General features: G+C 33.4%; 1 protein-coding gene and 2 long non-coding RNA genes across 7 annotated transcripts in view; 1 reads left to right on the forward strand and 2 right to left on the reverse strand.

Moving 5' to 3' along the window:
- Positions 1-1,806: 1,806 nt before the first annotated feature.
- Positions 1,807-12,788, forward strand: LOC127707327 (uncharacterized). Its single transcript, XR_007984783.1, has 2 exons — positions 1,807-1,976; positions 12,393-12,788. It is a non-coding gene; the product is annotated as an uncharacterized LOC127707327 (long non-coding RNA).
- Positions 6,591-14,645, reverse strand: LOC127707275 (uncharacterized). The gene is made up of 2 exons (XR_007984742.1): positions 14,245-14,645; positions 6,591-7,861 (listed from the first exon to the last, which is right to left on the reverse strand). It is a non-coding gene; the product is annotated as an uncharacterized LOC127707275 (long non-coding RNA).
- Positions 14,646-16,059: 1,414 nt separating this feature from the next.
- Positions 16,060-21,203, reverse strand: part of LOC127706849 (solute carrier family 41 member 1-like) — a 60,405-nt gene continuing 55,261 nt past the window's right edge. For all 5 annotated transcript variants that reach the window (XM_052211568.1, XM_052211574.1, XM_052211595.1 and 2 more), the window contains one exon: positions 16,060-17,810. In XM_052211568.1, coding sequence (XP_052067528.1) covers positions 17,749-17,810 — 62 coding nt within the window. In that variant the 3' untranslated portion in view covers positions 16,060-17,748. The remainder of the gene's footprint in view (positions 17,811-21,203) is intronic.

Genomic DNA, 21,203 nt, shown 5'->3' on the forward strand with positions numbered 1-21,203 from the left:
TTGCAAAAATATAAAAATTTAAGATAAAATAAAATTCCTTGAAACTTCATGAATGATTTTGGCCCATAAATCATGGCAAAACATGATGTCATACAAATGAAAACTTTCAAACAAAAGGCTATTTGTTACTTGTACGATTCAGATTTGGATAAAATCTCATTGAAACTGCGTATTTGAGGTAGGTTATGTTTTATATGTGATTACTAGTATATTGTATTAATCAAACTTTTGTGAATTCCAGCAATTCAAAATGGTAACCTAATACATGTCAATTATGGATTTGATGGTAAATTTTAGGCAAAAAGTTGTTACATTTAAGATTAGATTTTCCATTTACTGCCTTAATAGGACAGATGTTTGGCAACTATTTTACAATAAATTCTATTGGATATTACTGGAGTTATCTCCCTCAACATGAGTTTTATAAGGCATTCTATAGAATTTATATCTCACCTGGGTTCGTATAAAAAATTATAAATGATTTTAAACATCCTTTTATATCCTAAACAAGTTATCAAACAATTTCATTTAAGGCATCCATCTATGAATTACATTTTGCATGATTCTTATATGGACTGGTACTTAACAAGTACATTTAAGGCATCCATCTATGAATTACATTTTGCATGATTCTTATATGGACTGGTACTTAACAAGTACAGATACCAGGTAAAAGACAGGATAACAGAAGATAGCAAAGAGATATTCACTCATATGTAAGAGACAAACTGATAATGCCATGGCAAATGGTAAAAATGCGCTCCGCCTGGAGCAGCTGGATACGACCGCAGAGGTCGAACTCTGAACACTTGGGGCAAGTATGGACACAATATTCAAGCTTGATACAGCTCTGAATTTGGATATTGATTAAATATTTGACATATTATAGATTTCTGACACAGAATAAATGTTGTCAGATAACTTAAAAATTTGAAATGGGACATTTAATCTACATAATGGTCCAATATCAAAAATCTAATTCCATGGTTAGATTCAGCATATAAAAAAAACCCCATGAATTCAAACAAAGTTTAATTTTGGACCCTTTGGACCTTAATATAGACTAATTTGAAAACAGGGCCCAAAATTAACAAGAGTGCACACGCTGAAATGTCTCGCCTTCTTTACTAATCATTGATATTATGTTGATAGTCCTAAATATAAAGCTTTATTACAACTGTCACATAAACTTAACATTAACCAGGTAAAGTAAACACTGACCAATGAACCATGAAAATGAGGTCAAGGTCAGATGAACCATGCTAGGCAGGCATGTACAGCTAACAATTCTTCCATACAACAAATATAGTTAACCTATTGCTTATAGTTTAAGAAAAACAGACGAAAACACAAAAACTTAACACTGAGCAATGAACCTTGAAAATGAGGTCAAGGTCAAATAAAACCTGCGTGACTGACATATAGATCATAAAATATTTCCATACACCAAATATAGTTGAACTATTGCATATAGTATTAGAAAAAAAGACCAAAACTCAAAAACTTAACTTTGACCACTGAACCATGAAAATGAGGCCAAGGTAAGATGACACCTGCCAGCTAGACATGTACACCTTACAATCATTCCATACACCAAATATAGCTGACCTATTGCATGCAGTATTAGAAAAAAAGACCAAAACTCAAAAACTTAACTTTGACCACTGAACCATGAAAATGAGGTCAAGGTCAGATGACACCTGCCAGCTAGACATGTACACCTTACAATCATTCCATACACCAAATATAGTAGACCTATTGCATACAGAATAAGAAAAACAGACCAAAACACAAAAACTTAACTATAACCACTGAACCATGAAAATGAGGTCAAGGTCAGATGACACCTGCCAGCTAGACATGTACACCTTACAATCATTCCATACACCAAATATAGTAGACCTATTGCATACAGTATAAGAAAAACAGACCAAAACACAAAAACTTAACTATAACCACTGAACCATGAAAATGAGGTCAAGGTCAGATGACACCTGCCAGTTGGACATGTACACCTTACAGTCCTTCAATACACCGAATATACTAGACCTATTGCTTATAGTATCTGAGATATGGACTTGACCACGAAAACTTAACCTTGTTCACTTATCCATGAAATGAGGTCGAGGTCAAGTGAAAACTGTCTGACGGGCATGAGGACCTTGCAAGGTACGCACATACCAAATATAGTTATCCTATTACTTATAATAAGAGAGAATTTAACATTACAAAAAATCTGAACTTTTTTTTCAAGTAGTCACTGAACCATGAAAATGAGGTCAAGGACATTGGACATGTGACTGACGGAAACTTCGTAACATGAGGCATCCATATACAAAGTATGAAGCATCCAGGTCTTCCATCTTCTAAAATATAAAGCTTTTTAGAAGTTAGCTAACGCCGCCGCCGCCGGATCACTATCCCTATGTCGAGCTTTCTGCGACAAAAGTCGCAGGCTCGACAAAAAAATCTGATAGCACAGTTAGATACAGCATATTGTAGAAACACCAGAATTCAGTTTTTGATGAAATCAAACAAAGTTTAATTTTGGACCCTTTGGACCTCAATATAGTCCTATTTAAAAATGTCCAAATATCCAATATAGTAATACATGGTAAAAACCTCAAACAATTCAAGACTTTAATTTAATCCTCATTGAAATTGGTTAAAAGATTTGTATTTATTTTGCTGTTGTGCAATACTTAGTAAATCTGTTTACAAACTAAATATAATAATTTACACACCCTGTTTGGTGTGTATCTCCTGCCATATCAGTATTTGTTGTTTCTTTATATAGATCAGAAATAATTTATGTTAGAACAAGCTTACCCAGTATTAGAAAAGTCTTGTTTTTGGCCCCTATTTGGCCTCTAATTTCTTAATGATTCAAGCAACAACCCACAAAATCAACCCCAACCTTCTGTGTGTGGTATGGAACCTTTTGGTACAATTTCATAGAGATCCATTGACTAATACTAAAAGTATTTGTCTGGAAACCAGAAAAACCTTGTTCCTCCCCCCTTTTTCCTGAACGGTTTGAGCCATAACTCCCAAAGTCAAACCCAACCTTCCCTTTGTGTTATGGAACCTTGTGTTTCAATTTCATAGAGATCCATAGACTAATATTTAAGTAATTGTCCATTAACAAGAAAAACCTTGTTTTTCCCCCCTTTTTTTGCCCCCAATTCCTGAACGGTTTTGGCCATACCCCCCAAAGTCAATCCCAACCTTCCCTTTGTGGTATGGAACCTTGTGGTACAATTACATAGAGATCCATACATTTATACACAAGTTATTGTCCAGAAACTAGAAAAATACCTTTTTCAGCCCTTTTTTTACCCCTAATTCCTTAACAGTTGGGACCATAACCCCTAAAATCAATCCCAACCTTCCTTTTGTGCTATTGAACCTTGTGATTAAATTTCATAGCGATCCATTCACTTATACTAAAGTTATTGTCCAGAAACCAAAGCAATACACGAACGCAATTTTTTTGCAGTTGTATAAAAACGGTTAAAATTAGGTTTTCAAAACACTACATATGGACTTCTAATTAACTTGTAAGATTCCTGCAAAATTAACTTGAAATAAATATAAATACAGACTTTATTATGGAGCTAAGATCACAGGATTGGGATGTTAACAACTACAGCTCGCCTATAGCCATCAGAGCACATCTTATAAGTATCGTTTAACCATTGATCAATGTATCATCTTAAACCTGACACAATGAACCACTTAAATCAGGTTGAAGGTTATTCAAAAAAGAACTGAATAAAAGGCAAAAATAGTATAAAATTTGTATTTAAATAACTTTCCAACAAAATCAGATTTTGAAACATCCAACAGAAACCAACGACCTTTCATAAGTCATGCACAGTCTTTCTTTTGGAAAGGAATTTAAGAGTCTTCCATGGAATAAGGGTCCAATGCAATCTCCAAATTGTATAGAGAAAAATGGCTGTCCATGATTTTGTAAGGAAACCACCAAAAAGCATTGAGCAACAAGTAGAACTGTGAGCAATGAAAAATGAAATGCTTCGCTGAGCGCAGCCTGATACGACCGCAGAGGTCGAACCCTGAACAGTTAGGGCAAATTTGGATATAATATTCAAGCTTGATACTGTCTGAATTTTGATTATGATCAAATTTTTGACATTATATAGGTTTCTGACACAAAATAAATGTGGTAAATGATCTTACAAATCTATTGCGCAATACTGTGCAATTGAAGATTACTTCTTGAACCTTTTACAAAATTTGAAAAAAAATATGAATTCTTTAAAAAAATTGGAAACCGCCACCCCCCGCAACTTTTACCCCAAGACTCGATCCAATTCTTTCCTTTGTAGTATGGAACCTTGTAGTACAATTTCAGAGAGATCCATACACAACTTACACAAGTTATAGTTTGGAAACTAGAATAATGCATGTTTTTGGCCCTTTTTTGGCCCCTTATTCCTACATGTTTGAGGCAATTACCCCCAAACTCAATGCCAGACTTTCCTTTGTGATATGGAACCTTATGGTACAATATCAGAGAGATCCATACACTTACACACAAGTTATTGTCCGGCCCTTAATTCCTAAACTGTTTGCCCCATAACCCTTAATATGAATCCCAACCTACTTCTTGTGGTATTAAACATTGTTGTACAATTTCAGAGCAATCGAAATACTTATACACAAGTTATTATCCTGAAACTAGAAAAATGTTTGTTTTGGGCCCCTTTTGGACCCCTTATTCCTAAATGGTTGGGACCATCATCCTCAAAATCAATCCCAACTTTCCTTTTGTGGTATTGAACCTTCTAAAAAAATAGAGATCCATTAACTAAAACTAAAGTTATTGTCCAAAACCAATGTGTCTTTGGACGACAATGCAGACGACGCAAACGACTACGACATCATACCATTATACGATCCCAAAAAATTTTTGGGGTCGTATAAAAACCACTTCATAAAGTAAAGCATGTCCACATGAAGCCTGATAACAAAATTCAGGAATCTTATTGTAGTTCATTAGAAATATGCAACTCAAATTCCATAAATGGTCATTATGTGTTGGAATATATAAGTATTTGGTAAACAGGAAGTTGGTGAGGGGGGAATCTTAAAACGCATCACACCATAAAGCATGTTTTCATGAGGCCTAATAAAAAAAATTTAGGAAGCTCTTATTAGTAGTTTCCCTAGAGAGAAAAAATGTGACTCAAATTTCATACAATGCCATTCTGTGTTTGAATATATAAGTATTTGGTAAACAGGAAGTAAATGAGGGATGAATCTGAAAACGGATCATCCAGTATAGCATGTTCACATGAAGCCTATGAAAAAAGTCAGTAAGCTCTGATTTGTAGTTCCTATATATGTTGGTTTATAGGTTGCTATGGAAATATCTTGTTACGAACATTCATATAGATGGACAGACAGAGGGAGTAAAACATTAAAAATTCGTAAGGGTTCCGCGGAACCCAGTGTCTCGCCTACTTTTGCTGTTAGTTGCAGGCTCAACAAAAATTCGGAAAAAATTATTAAAAATTTTCTTCTAGATACTATCTTTTGATTATAAGAAGTTCTATTCAAGTTTGGTAAAAATCTAAGAAGGTTTATGAATCTAATACATGTTTTAAAAACTTTAACTGCAGACTGTACATAATGTTAACTGAAACAAGAGTGTACACGCTGAAATGTCTCGCCTTCTTTACTTATCATTGATATTATGTTGATAGTCCTAAATATAAAGCTTTATTACAACTGTCACATTAACTTAACATTAACCAAGTAAACTAAACATTGACCAATGAACCATGAAAATGAGGTCAAGATCAGATGAACCATGCTAGGCAGGCATGTACAGCTAACAATTCTTCCATACAACAAATATAGTTGACCTATTGCTTATAGTTTAAGAAAAACAGACCAAAACACAAAAACTTAACAATGAGCAATGAACCTTGAAAATGAGGTCAAGGTCAAATAAAACCTGCGTGACTGACATATAGATCATAAAATATTTCCATACACCAAATATAGTTGAACTATTGCATATAGTATTAGAATAAAATGCTCCGCTGGGGCGCAGCTTGATACGACCGCAGAGGTCGAACCCTGAACAGTTGGGGCAAGTATGGACACAACATTCAAGCTTGATACAGCACTGAATTTGGATTGTAATTAAATATTTGACACAGCATAGGTTTCTGACACAGAATGAAAGTGGTCTAAGAACTTAAAAATTTTCAATTTACCTATTCATACATGTGATGGACTGTGAAACTCAGATCAGGAGATTGGGAAATTTTGGTCAGGAGATTAGGACTCAGATCAGGAGGTTTTTAATCGACATTAATTTTGTTGTAAATGTAACCGTGTGCTGTAAAAATGGTCTTTTAAAGTGTGTTTTCTTCAACTTTCCATCCAATTTATTATGTTTATAGTACCCTTGTACTTATAAAGTTTCTCCATCTTTATATTCTACATGTTCAATCTAACATTGTATTTTTCCAGTATGTTCTTTAAATTTTTTACTTCATATTCTATAAAACAATCATTGCAACCAGAGCATTTGATTAGCTATCTGCAAATAGTTTTTATTTTTTTTTTTTCTCTTGCAAATAGTTTTTCTTTGCAAACTCAGAAAATCATTTTATCTGTAAAATTAGGGTCATAGTTATTATATAAATTTCAATTTAAGCCTTGAAAGGAAGTCTAGAATCCTCAAATAATTTTCAAATTATTATTTTTTTATTTGTCCTAAGACATTTAAAATCATTTAATAACCATCCTTTTATGATTATTTGTTCAATTTATATTTTATTTATATTCTTTTAAAAATTTTCATTATTAAAAGGAAAGTAACTTAAAACAGGATAAATCAAGGGAAGTAACCCAATAAATACACAGTTTTTGTTACACAACGGCAGTTAGCCTGAGGTAAAAATCGTTGATTACCTGTATGTTTGACACCCAAGCTGACAAGTGAAGCCATATAATTATGCATGTTAATTGATTTACAGGTAAAATATAACTTCAGGTAATGTCAGTTACATCAGATGCCTGAGATGATATGTTGGGCAGAAATTTTTCATTCATGAAAAATTTCATACACGGGATTTTTTCCTCTTCAACGGGAGGTCGGGAGGAGACCCCTGAAAACGGGATTATTGTACTCCCGTCGGGAGGTTCACATGTATGCCTATTCAAACCATATCATTATTATTTGCTTTTATATATAAATCAGAAATAACCAATTTAAAATGGAAAATGTTAAAGAAAAAAAAGGAAAAAAAAATCCCCCCCCCCCAATTTTTTGAACCCCCTTATGATTCATCACCCCCAAACTCAATCCCAGCTTTCCCTTTGTGGTATGGTACCTTGCAGTACAATTTCAGAGAGATTCATACACTTGAACACAAGTTATTGTCTGGAAACTAGAAAAATGCTTGTTTTTTGGCCCCTTTTTGGCCCCAAATTCCTAAACGTTTAGGGCAATTACCCCCAAACTCAATTCCAGCTTTCCCTTTGTGATATGGAACCTTGCAGTACAATTTCATAAAGATCCATACACTTACACACAAGTTATTGTCCTGAAACTAGAAAAATGCATGTTTTTTTTGCCCTTTTATGGCCCCTAATTACTAAAATTTTGAGGGAAAACCCCCAAAATCAATCCCAGCCTTCCCTTTGTGATATGGAACCTTGTAGTACAATTTCATAAAGATCCATACACTTACAAACAAGTTATTGTCATGAAACTAGAAAAATGCTTGTTTTTTGCCCCTTTTTGGCCCCTAATTCCTAAAATTTGGAGGAAATTACCCCAAAAATCAATCCCAGTATTCCCTTTGTGATATGGAACCTTGTAGTGCAATTTCATAAAGATCCATACACTTACGTACAAGATATTGTCATGAAACTAGAAAAATGCTTGTTTTTTGCCCCTTTTTGGCCCCCAATTCCTAAAATTTGGAGGCAATTACCCCCAAAATCAATCCCAGCATTCCCTTTGTGATATGGAACCTTGTGGTACAATGTCAGAGAGATCCATACACTTACACACAAGTTATGTCTGGAAGTTACAAAAATGCTTATTTTTGGCCCCTTTTGGCCCCTAATTCCTTAACTGTTAGTACCATAACCCCAAAAATCAATCCCCACCTTCCTTTTGTGGTATTGAACCTTATGGTAAAATTTCATTGAGATCCATTCACTTAAACTAAAGTTAGAGTGCGAAAACTAATGTGTATTCGGACGACGACGCCGGACGACGACGACGACGACGACGACGACGACGCCAACGTCATACCAATATACGACCACAAAAAATTTTTTGCGGTCGTATAAAAACAGACCAAAACACAAAAACTTAACTATAACCACTGAACCATGAAAATGAGGTCAAGGTCAGATGACACCTGCCAGTTGGACATGTACACCTTACAGTCCTTCAATACACCGAATATACTAGACCTATTGCTTATAGTATCTGAGATATGGACTTGACCACGAAAACTTAACCTTGTTCACTAATCCATGAAATGAGGTCGAGGTCAAGTGAAAACTGTCTGACGGGCATGAGGACCTTGCAAGGTACGCACATACCAAATATAGTTATCCTATTACTTATAATAAGAGAGAATTTAACATTACAAAAAATCTGAACTTTTTTTTCAAGTAGTCACTGAACCATGAAAATGAGGTCAAGGACATTGGACATGTGACTGACGGAAACTTCGTAACATGAGGCATCCATATACAAAGTATGAAGCATCCAGGTCTTCCATCTTCTAAAATATAAAGCTTTTTAGAAGTTAGCTAACGCCGCCGCCGCCGGATCACTATCCCTATGTCGAGCTTTCTGCGACAAAAGTCGCAGGCTCGACAAAAAAATCTGATAGCACAGTTAGATACAGCATATTGTAGAAACACCAGAATTCAGTTTTTGATGAAATCAAACAAAGTTTAATTTTGGACCCTTTGGACCTCAATATAGTCCTATTTAAAAATGTCCAAATATCCAATATAGTAATACATGGTAAAAACCTCAAACAATTCAAGACTTTAATTTAATCCTCATTGAAATTGGTTAAAAGATTTGTATTTATTTTGCTGTTGTGCAATACTTAGTAAATCTGTTTACAAACTAAATATAATAATTTACACACCCTGTTTGGTGTGTATCTCCTGCCATATCAGTATTTGTTGTTTCTTTATATAGATCAGAAATAATTTATGTTAGAACAAGCTTACCCAGTATTAGAAAAGTCTTGTTTTTGGCCCCTATTTGGCCTCTAATTTCTTAATGATTCAAGCAACAACCCACAAAATCAACCCCAACCTTCTGTGTGTGGTATGGAACCTTTTGGTACAATTTCATAGAGATCCATTGACTAATACTAAAAGTATTTGTCTGGAAACCAGAAAAACCTTGTTCCTCCCCCCTTTTTCCTGAACGGTTTGAGCCATAACTCCCAAAGTCAAACCCAACCTTCCCTTTGTGTTATGGAACCTTGTGTTTCAATTTCATAGAGATCCATAGACTAATATTTAAGTAATTGTCCATTAACAAGAAAAACCTTGTTTTTCCCCCCTTTTTTTGCCCCCAATTCCTGAACGGTTTTGGCCATACCCCCCAAAGTCAATCCCAACCTTCCCTTTGTGGTATGGAACCTTGTGGTACAATTACATAGAGATCCATACATTTATACACAAGTTATTGTCCAGAAACTAGAAAAATACCTTTTTCAGCCCTTTTTTTACCCCTAATTCCTAAACAGTTGGGACCATAACCCCTAAAATCAATCCCAACCTTCCTTTTGTGCTATTGAACCTTGTGATTAAATTTCATAGCGATCCATTCACTTATACTAAAGTTATTGTCCAGAAACCAAAGCAATACACGAACGCAATTTTTTTGCAGTTGTATAAAAACGGTTAAAATTAGGTTTTCAAAACACTACATATGGACTTCTAATTAACTTGTAAGATTCCTGCAAAATTAACTTGAGATAAATATAAATACAGACTTTATTATGGAGCTAAGATCACAGGATTGGGATGTTAACAACTACAGCTCGCCTATAGCCATCAGAGCACATCTTATAAGTATCGTTTAACCATTGATCAATGTATCATCTTAAACCTGACACAATGAACCACTTAAATCAGGTTGAAGGTTATTCAAAAAAGAACTGAATAAAAGGCAAAAATAGTATAAAATTTGTATTTAAATAACTTTCCAACAAAGTCAGATTTTGAAACATCCAACAGAAACCAACGACCTTTCATAAGTCATGCACAGTCTTTCTTTTGGAAAGGAATTTAAGAGTCTTCCATGGAATAAGGGTCCAATGCAATCTCCAAATTGTATAGAGAAAAATGGCTGTCCATGATTTTGTAAGGAAACCACCAAAAAGCATTGAGCAACAAGTAGAACTGTGAGCAATGAAAAATGAAATGCTTCGCTGAGCGCAGCCTGATACGACCGCAGAGGTCGAACCCTGAACAGTTAGGGCAAATTTGGATATAATATTCAAGCTTGATACTGTCTGAATTTTGATTATGATCAAATTTTTGACATTATATAGGTTTCTGACACAAAATAAATGTGGTAAATGATCTTACAAATCTATTGCGCAATACTGTGCAATTGAAGATTACTTCTTGAACCTTTTACAAAATTTGAAAAAAAATATGAATTCTTTAAAAAAATTGGAAACCGCCACCCCCCCGCAACTTTTACCCCAAGACTCGATCCAATTCTTTCCTTTGTAGTATGGAACCTTGTAGTACAATTTCAGAGAGATCCATACACAACTTACACAAGTTATAGTTTGGAAACTAGAATAATGCATGTTTTTGGCCCTTTTTTGGCCCCTTATTCCTACATGTTTGAGGCAATTACCCCCAAACTCAATGCCAGACTTTCCTTTGTGATATGGAACCTTATGGTACAATATCAGAGAGATCCATACACTTACACACAAGTTATTGTCCGGCCCTTAATTCCTAAACTGTTTGCCCCATAACCCTTAATATGAATCCCAACCTACTTCTTGTGGTATTAAACATTGTTGTACAATTTCAGAGCAATCGAAATACTTATACACAAGTTATTATCCTGAAACTAGAAAAATGTTTGTTTTGGGCCCCTTTTGGACCCCTTATTCCTAAATGGTTGGGACCATCATCCTCAAAATCAATCCCAACTTTCCTTTTGTGGTATTGAACCTTCTAAAAAAATAGAGATCCATTAACTAAAACTAAAGTTATTGTCCAAAACCAATGTGTCTTTGGACGACAATGCAGACGACGCAAACGACTACGACATCATACCATTATACGATCCCAAAAAATTTTTGGGGTCGTATAAAAACCACTTCATAAAGTAAAGCATGTCCACATGAAGCCTGATAACAAAATTCAGGAATCTTATTGTAGTTCATTAGAAATATGCAACTCAAATTCCATAAATGGTCATTATGTGTTGGAATATATAAGTATTTGGTAAACAGGAAGTTGGTGAGGGGGGAATCTTAAAACGCATCACACCATAAAGCATGTTTTCATGAGGCCTAATAAAAAAAATTTAGGAAGCTCTTATTAGTAGTTTCCCTAGAGAGAAAAAATGTGACTCAAATTTCATACAATGCCATTCTGTGTTTGAATATATAAGTATTTGGTAAACAGGAAGTAAATGAGGGATGAATCTGAAAACGGATCATCCAGTATAGCATGTTCACATGAAGCCTATGAAAAAAGTCAGTAAGCTCTGATTTGTAGTTCCTATATATGTTGGTTTATAGGTTGCTATGGAAATATCTTGTTACGAACATTCATATAGATGGACAGACAGAGGGAGTAAAACATTAAAAATTCGTAAGGGTTCCGCGGAACCCAGTGTCTCGCCTACTTTTGCTGTTAGTTGCAGGCTCAACAAAAATTCGGAAAAAATTATTAAAAATTTTCTTCTAGATACTATCTTTTGATTATAAGAAGTTCTATTCAAGTTTGGTAAAAATCTAAGAAGGTTTATGAATCTAATACATGTTTTAAAAACTTTAACTGCAGACTGTACATAATGTTAACTGAAACAAGAGTGTACACGCTGAAATGTCTCGCCTTCTTTACTTATCATTGATATTATGTTGATAGTCCTAAATATAAAGCTTTATTACAACTGTCACATTAACTTAACATTAACCAAGTAAACTAAACATTGACCAATGAACCATGAAAATGAGGTCAAGATCAGATGAACCATGCTAGGCAGGCATGTACAGCTCACAATTCTTCCATACAACAAATATAGTTGACCTATTGCTTATAGTTTAAGAAAAACAGACCAAAACACAAAAACTTAACAATGAGCAATGAACCTTGAAAATGAGGTCAAGGTCAAATAAAACCTGCATGACTGACATATAGATCATAAAATATTTCCATACACCAAATATAGTTGAACTATTGCATATAGTATTAGAAAAACAGACCAAAACACAAAAACTTAACTATAACCACTGAACCATGAAAATGAGGTCAAGGTCAGATGACACCTGTCAGTTGGACATGTACACCTTACAGTCCTTCCATACACTGAATATACTAGACCTACTGCTTATAGTATCAGAGATATGGACTTGACCACCAAAACTTAACCTTGTTCACTGATCCATGAAATGAGGTTGAGGTCAAGTGAAAACTGTCTGACGGACATGAGGACCTTGCAAGGTACACACATACCAAATATAGTTATCCTATTACTTATAATAAGAGAGAATTTAACATTACAAAAAATCTTATCTTTTTTTTCAAGTAGTCACTGAACCATGAAAATGAGGTCAAGGACATTGGACATGTGACTGACGGAAACTTCGTAACATGAGGCATCCATATACAAAGTATGAAGCATCCAGGTCTTCCACCTTCTAAAATATAAAGCTTTTAAGAAGTTAGCTAACGATGCCGCCGCCGTAGCCGCTGCCACCGCCGCCTGATCACTATCCCTATGTCGAGCTTTCTGCGACAAAAGTTGCAGGCTCCACAATAAAACTAAGTCCATTTATAAGTAATATACGGAAAAGTAGGAAATAAATTTTTACAAAATTTACTTTTGGATACTATCTTATGATCATAAACAAGCTTCTGTCCAAGTTTGGTACAAATCTAGGATAGTTTAAGAAAGTTATAAAAATTTGAAAAAATTTAACCACAGAGTAAATGTAATGTGAACTGGCAGAAAAACTAAGTCCATTTATGAGTAAAATACAGATAAACAGAATTTTTTTTTTTACAAAATTTAGTTCAGGATACTATCTTATGATCATAAACAAGCTTCTGTCCAAGTTTGGTTGAAATGCAGGATAGTTTAAGAAAGTTATTAAGATTTGAATAAAATGCTCCGCTGGGGTGCAGCTTGATACGACCGCAGAGGTCGAACCCTGAACAGTTGGGGCAAGTATGGACACAACATTCAAGCTTGATACAGCACTGAATTTGGATTGTAATTAAATATTTGACACAGCATAGGTTTCTGACACAGAATGAAAGTGGTCTAAGAACTTAAAAAATTTTAATTTACCTATTCAAACCATATCATTATTATTTGCTTTTATATATAAATCAGAAATAACCAATTTAAAATGGAAAATTTTAAAGAAAAAAAAGGAAAAAAAAAATCCCCCCCCAAATTTTTTGAACCCCCTTATGATTCATCACCCCCAAACTCAATCCCAGCCTTCCCTTTGCGGTATGGTACCTTTGCAGTACAATTTCAGAGAGATCCATACACTTGAACACAAGTTATTGTCTGGAAACTAGAAAAATGCTTGTTTTTTGGCCCCTTTTTGGCCCAAAATTCCTAAACCTTTAGGACAATTACCCCCAAACTCAAACCCAGCTTTCCCTTTGTGATATGTGATATGCAGTACAATTTCATAAAGATCCATACACTTACACACAACTTATTGTCCTGAAACTAGAAAAATGCTTGTTTTTTTGCCCTTTTATGGCCCCTAATTACTAAAATTTTGAGGCAATTACCCCCAAAATCAACCCCAGCCTTCCCTTTGTGGTATGGTACCTTGCAGTACAATTTCAAAGAGATTAATACACTTGAACACAAGTTATTGTCTGGAAACTAGAAAAATGCTTATTTTTGGCCCCTTTTTGGTCCCTTATTCCTCAACTTTTTGGGCAATTACCCCCAAACTCAATTCCAGCTTTCCCTTTGTGATATGGAACCTTGTAGTACAATTTCATAAAGATCCATACACTTACACACAAGTTATTGTCATGAAACTAGAAAAATGATTGTTTTTTGCCCCTTTTTGGCCCCTAATTCCTAAAATTTGGAGGCAATTACCCCCAAAATCAATCCCAGCTTTCCCTTTGTGATATGGAACCTTGGGATACAATGTCAGAGAGATCCATAGACTTACACACAAGTTATTGTCATGAAACTAGAAAAATGCTTGTTTTTTGCCCCTTTTTGGCCCCTAATTCCTAAAATTTGGAGGCAATTACCCCCAAAATCAATCCCAGCATTCCCTTTGTGATATGGAACCTTGTGGTACAATGTCAGAGAGATCCATACACTTACACACAAGTTATGTCTGGAAGTTACAAAAATGCTTATTTTTGGCCAAATCAATCCCCACCTTCCTTTTGTGGTATTGAACATTATGGTAAAATTTCATTGAGATCCATTCACTTAAACTAAAGTTAGAGTGCGAAAACTAATGTGTCTTCGGACGACGACGATGCCAACGTCATACCAATATACGACCACAAAATTTTTTTCGCGGTCGTATAAAAACTTTAACCACAGAGTGAATATTTGTGGACGCCGACGGAATGTAGGATAGCTATGTCTTGCTTTTGCGACAAAAGTCGCAGGCTCGACAAAAATCAGGTACCAAACTTCATGCCCTGTAGAAGATTCTGTGTTGCTGAATTCAGTCACACCATTTTTCAGTTCTGAATTCACAAACTGATATTAGAAGAAATTGTTTAGGATTACCAGTACCATAAAGTGGGATACAGACACCGTAGCCTAAGTGAAGTGATTCCAATGTTACTAGCAGATTCAGTCGGGTAATACAATACAGCGATTTGTTGTATGTGCAGAACTCAGTGATTGTATACAATAATTTCTCTAATTCTTCGTCAATTTATCCCTTTCTGCACCAATTGTATAAAAAAAATTTAATCAACGTGTGGTTCGTTTGATCTCAGTTCTTCATTGGTTAAAATCTTATTATGACGTCGAATTTTCTTGCTTTCCTCTGAATTTCCTATTGTGACGACATGAAAAAAGGCGACCATGCCTGATGACGTCACATAGACTCGGCGAGCCTCGCGTTTTAAATTTGAAAATTTATCTGTCTCGAGTGGATAAATATCGTATCACACTCGATGCAGTGGTAGAATCTATATTTAAAGTACCTTATCAAAAACTATTTAAATATTGTAAGTCAAGACACAGAATTACATAACATGACATATGGCTAATGAAAAAAAATTGCAAAACACAAATTTATCTACATGTATGCAAAGTCAGACAGAAATAAATGGAGAATGTGTCCCCATGGACACAGATGATGCCCCCGCTTGCATACAATATTATAACAGGACATAACTCAAGAACGATAAAAGTGACGCTACCCAAATTTGTACTTGATCCAAGTTTTAAGGTAACAAGTATTGTGTATAGGTTTCATAATGTTTGGTTGGGGCAAACTTAAGTTACAGAATGGAAACTAAAAATTTTGCAATTTTTCCATTTATAAAGAGGCATAACTCAAGAACAGTTAGTGACGCTACCAAAATTCAATCTTGATCTGTATTTTGTGGTAATAAGCATTGTGTATAAGTTTCATAACATTTGGTTGAGGCAAACTTAAGTTAGAGAACGGAAACTAAAAATTTTGCAATTTTTCCATTTATAAAACTTGGTGGGGGCATAAAAATGTCATGTTTATACTCTGGCAATGTCTAAGCATGGTTTTATTAAAATTTACTGCGACCAATATGGTAAAATATGAATCAAAACTGTCATCAGGTAAACACTTTTTAATAAATAAAAACTTTATCATAACAAACAACTAGTTGTCAGTGTCAATAATGGATGAGTATCACAAAATAAGGAACACTGACCTCTTTGATTTAAACATTTCTCTGACAAAGATTATGTTTCAAACAGTATGTGGAGTAAACAAATATACCTATATTAATATATATTTACAAAGTTATGAGAGTCTATAATATTAACCTTAATATCATTATAATATTAACCTTAATATCATTATGAACTTCAATCTATGGTAGTCTTCATCACAACAATTATACATGCCCATCGCACTCACACTATCACGTTTCCATGTTATTGATCGGCAAAATCTGGGTCATTTTTTTTTTAAAACAGTTAATCATTAAAGATTCTGATTCAAATGTCTTTTTGAAAAATTGAATGCTATATTCATTAGAATAAGAATTAAAAGTTATTAAGTAAAAGCAAAAATAAAACCATTTCCAACAGGGAAAGTTTAGAAACTTTTTAAGCATTGGTCCATTTTAGCTTTTCAGGAGTAGGGAATATAAAACAGATTGGTTAAAGTTTAGTGACAAAATATTGAGAAAACTTATCTAGAAAATTTATTTGCAATTTGGATGCAATTTCAGTTAACTGATTGAACACCTTTCATTTAAAAAAACCCCTAAAAAACAGAAGTTCAGCTGGAGAATAAACACAAGAACTGTTATTCATTTCATAATGCAAAAATGGTACAATGTTCAAAATAATATATTTAAAATATACTGAAAACTTTGTCTGTATCTTGTTATATGGCATTAAACATAGAAACATATGTTAGTTTCTATTCTTAAGAACTTTTGATATGAACAAAACTAATTTCAAAATAGACAGAATTTATGTATACCAAAGACTTTGATGTTAAATCTATATATGTTTGGGTCAATAATAATCATTTAAAATAATCTAAATGCTTTTATAAAACACATTTTCCAAATCAACATTTACATATATTACAAAATACTGAAACAAAAACAGGTTTAAAACAAAGACAACAACACTTCATTGCACCACAGGGTCAAATTATCATGTCCTCATTTTAAAGGAAGACTGACTGGTGACTGGTCACCCAATAGTTCTGGCTGTAATATAATATCTAAGGTATATTTTTGTTGGTGTTTATCTAATGATAAATACTGAACTGACTTTTTGTAATTGTATATGACTATTAAACATCACAACTGATCAATAATTAATTTGTTGACTATTCATGTTGCCATTCTATTGATATTTGTTCATCTGAGTGTCCACACTTCTCTTACAAAAATCTGATAACTCTCCATTATAATTACTGTTGTGATTATTGTCACGTAAGCCAATGACATTTGTGCCTACAAAATTTTGAAGGTGTGCATCATTACAAGAAGTTTGAGTATTCTTAAAACTTGGAAAGAGAGTCGTCTCATTGGCACTCATACCACATCTTCTTATATCTATTAAAAGGTCGAAGAAACAGATGGAGCATTGTCAGAGCTTATAAGCAAAGCGTGGACACAAGATCTGTACTTAATGATTAATATGAGAATATAATTTATTCGCCAACATCTGCATCTTTGTCTCCAATCAAATACAATAAATGGAAAGCAACAGCTAGAAAGGAAGTTCCTAATAAATCTCCGATAGCTGTGAGGTATGGTATAGCTACGTTGTCTGGATCATCCCCCAGTCGCCATATCAGATGTACCATCCAGTTTGCCAAAAACAACAGAATAATCACCTATAATGAAATAATCATCTCATTTGACTTTTCATGTAAAGTAAAAAAAGGTTAGACTTTACAAAATAAACAAAACATTCAGATAAAGTAAACAATTTAAGTAATATAATGATAGGAGGATATTGCATTTATGTACAAACAAAACAAGCATATAACTTTTCAAATAATTGCCTGGGTAAAAGGAATTTTAATTATGAACAAAAGAAATTCAGCTATTTTGATTGGTTGTTATCTTTTATAAAACTTTGACTACTCAATGAATGCATCTTCACAAAAGGCATTTGAATGACCTCCTGTACATCTACAATAAGAAAGGTATTAGACTTATCTCCCTTACATGTACAATAAGAAAGGTATTTCAATTATCTCCCTTACTTCTACGATAGTGGTATTAGAATTATCGTCCTTACATCTACAAACAGACATGCATTTAAATTATCTCCCTTACATCTCAAAATCTAAATGTTTCTGCACAGTAGATCACTGCACTATTGTACTCTAATCCCTAGTATATTTTAATGTTAATCCCAAAGGTTATAATTCCTGTGATAAATTTTGGAAACATTCAAACACATAAATATGTAAATACTTCTTTTATTCATTAAAGACAGAGGTTTGATAATTTTATCAATCATTTCATTCAAATTTTAACACTATTTTTTTATTAACTTACCTATATTTTTATATTCTTGAATGTTTTCTTAATTTATAATAGGAATTTTAATTATATATTAGAGGATGAAGTCTGCATTAAAGTAGACAAATTAATATGAATATCAAAATACAATTTAATCCAAATCATTACTTTTCTCCGTCTATCATGTATGCACAGTAATATTTTGCAGTTTTCAATGGGGACAGCATCTTTGTTACTATAAAAACAGAGAAACACCCATATCAAATGGGAGGTAATTTTCCTAGAACACCATAAGAGAGCACATGATTTCCCACAATTTTTTATATTAGATTACCAAAGTGAATAATGGTAATAAATCAATGAAAATAAAATTTGTATCTTTTTACAGACTTCATACCCTTTTCAAAAATTATGAGTCATGTTTATTATATATATATATATATACATATACAAAGTTAAGTATTGCGTTCCTTCAAGAATATAGCCTTTTACACAGACAGAATTTTGATCCAATCTTTGACCTATTAGCTTGACCTAAATAGGTACAACTCTCTCTTTGTCTTGAAAAATTCAATGGAGGTCTACTTAAGTATTTAGTCTATATTATTTAAAACAAGCTTTCACTTTTATAGCTTATCTGTCTAAATTATTAAGTTATAATTGTTAGTTCACGATATTTTGTATAAAATTTTCAAATATGCAGAAATGATATAACAAGAGGCTGTCAGAGTGACAGCAAACCGGATTTTCCTGCAGAGGTCAAACCCTGAACAGTTGAGCAAGTATGGACACAACATTGAAGCTTACAGGTACTGTAAATTCAGAAATTATTGAGAGGTTTTTATTAATGCGAATAATGCGACTTGGTGAGTATCACAATAATAAGAACTCGCATTCTGAAAACTGAAACACAGACCTTTATGCAAATTTCTTCGAAAACGCAATAATTAAACTCGCATTTTTGTCTATTCTTGAATAATCGCAATCTGAATGCACAGTTAGATTCAACATATCATAGAACCACAAGAATTCAGTTTCTGATCAAATCAAAGTCTAATTTTGGACCCTTTGGACCTCAATGTAGACCTATTTAAAATTGTCCAAATATCCAATATAGTAATACATGGTAAAAAACCTCAAACAATTCAAGACTTTAAATTAATCCTCATTGAAATAGGTTAAAAGATTTGTATTTATTTTCAATTGAAGATTTCTTGCTGTTGCGCAATACTTAGTAAATCTGTTTACAAACTAAATATAATAATTTACACACCCTATTTGGTGTATATCTCCTGCCATATCAATATTTGTTGTTTCTTTATACAGATCAGAAATAATTTATGTTAGAACCAGCTTAGCCAGTATTAGACAAGAGTCTGTCAGAGTGACAGCAAACCGGATTTTCCTGCAGAGGTCGAACACTGAAAAGTTGAGCAAGTATGGACACAACATTTAAGCTTAAAACAGCTCTGAATTTGGATTGTGATTGAATATTTGACACAGCATAGGTTTGTGACATAAAATGAATGTGGTCAAAGAACTGAAAAATTTGAAATCGGACATTTACCTATTATGGTACAATATCCAAAATCTAAGTACATTGTTAGAATCAGCATATCAAAGAACCCCAAGAATTCAATTTTTGATGAAATCAAACAAAAGTTTAATTTAGGACCCTTTGGACCTCAATGTGGTATCATCTAATTAATAATGAAAATAAATACAGGTTTAGATTCAGCATTTCAAAGAACCCTATATATATTCATTTTATGTTGAAATCAAACACAGTATAATTTTGGACCCCGATTTGGACCAACATGAAAACTGGGCCCAAAATCAGAAATCTAAATATATGTTTATTAATAGACAAACTAAGCTTAGTTTTTAAAGGAGTTTGCTTCATAAAAAAATATATATATATATATATATAGCATTCTGAAAATAAGTTTATGCAGAATAACAAGCAAACCTACCACAAAATTCTTTAAGGTGTAATACCACCAAATCATAGTACGTCACATCCGGTTGCATACGAAAATAGGTCGAAAAAAAATATTCCCTTGAATTTGACAGTTGTAGGTAATTGATCCTACATTTCATTGCAGTAAAACATTTCTGGGTCATAAACATATATCTTGGGTATTTCAAAGCACCATTATTTTTTTATTTGGGGTTTCTATAGAATATTTTGGAAACTTGAGGTTACATGGTTACTAAAGCTTGTACACAGGTTAAAAAAGGGGGAAAATTTGATTGGTTAACTTCCAGTGATGGTTATTTTCTTATATGCAATGAAATGTTATGTGAAATTTTTTCTATAGTACTGGACAGGATCAAACTTTACCCATGCCAAGTATTTCTTTATTTGAAACAAAGATAAATTCTGCACAATTTTTTGAAAAGTGCAAATTTAACAAAGACTAATAGGGGAAAATCAATGGTGGTATTACACCTAATATGGGAAGCTGTACATGCACCTTTGACCTTGTGAGTACTCTCATGTGTTAAAATTTCTTGCTATTTAAGTGAAATATTACTAATAATGAAATATTCTGAGTGGATTGAGTCTCCAAAACACATTTTATGAGAAAATTTCCTTGAAATAGGACTTTACCATGAATATTAGTTGACAGAATAAGCCATACTTAGAGTTTTGGGGAGCTTTTTCTCCTTTTTTCTTATATTCTGCTATACTAGAAAATTTTTCCTAAGAAATACTTTAATAAATATATAGTTTTAAGTAAATGAAATTATTT

The sequence above is a fragment of the Mytilus californianus genome, unplaced genomic scaffold (assembly GCF_021869535.1).
Source record: "Mytilus californianus isolate M0D057914Y unplaced genomic scaffold, xbMytCali1.0.p SCAF_1, whole genome shotgun sequence".
Taxonomy (NCBI): Eukaryota; Metazoa; Mollusca; class Bivalvia; order Mytilida; family Mytilidae; genus Mytilus; species Mytilus californianus.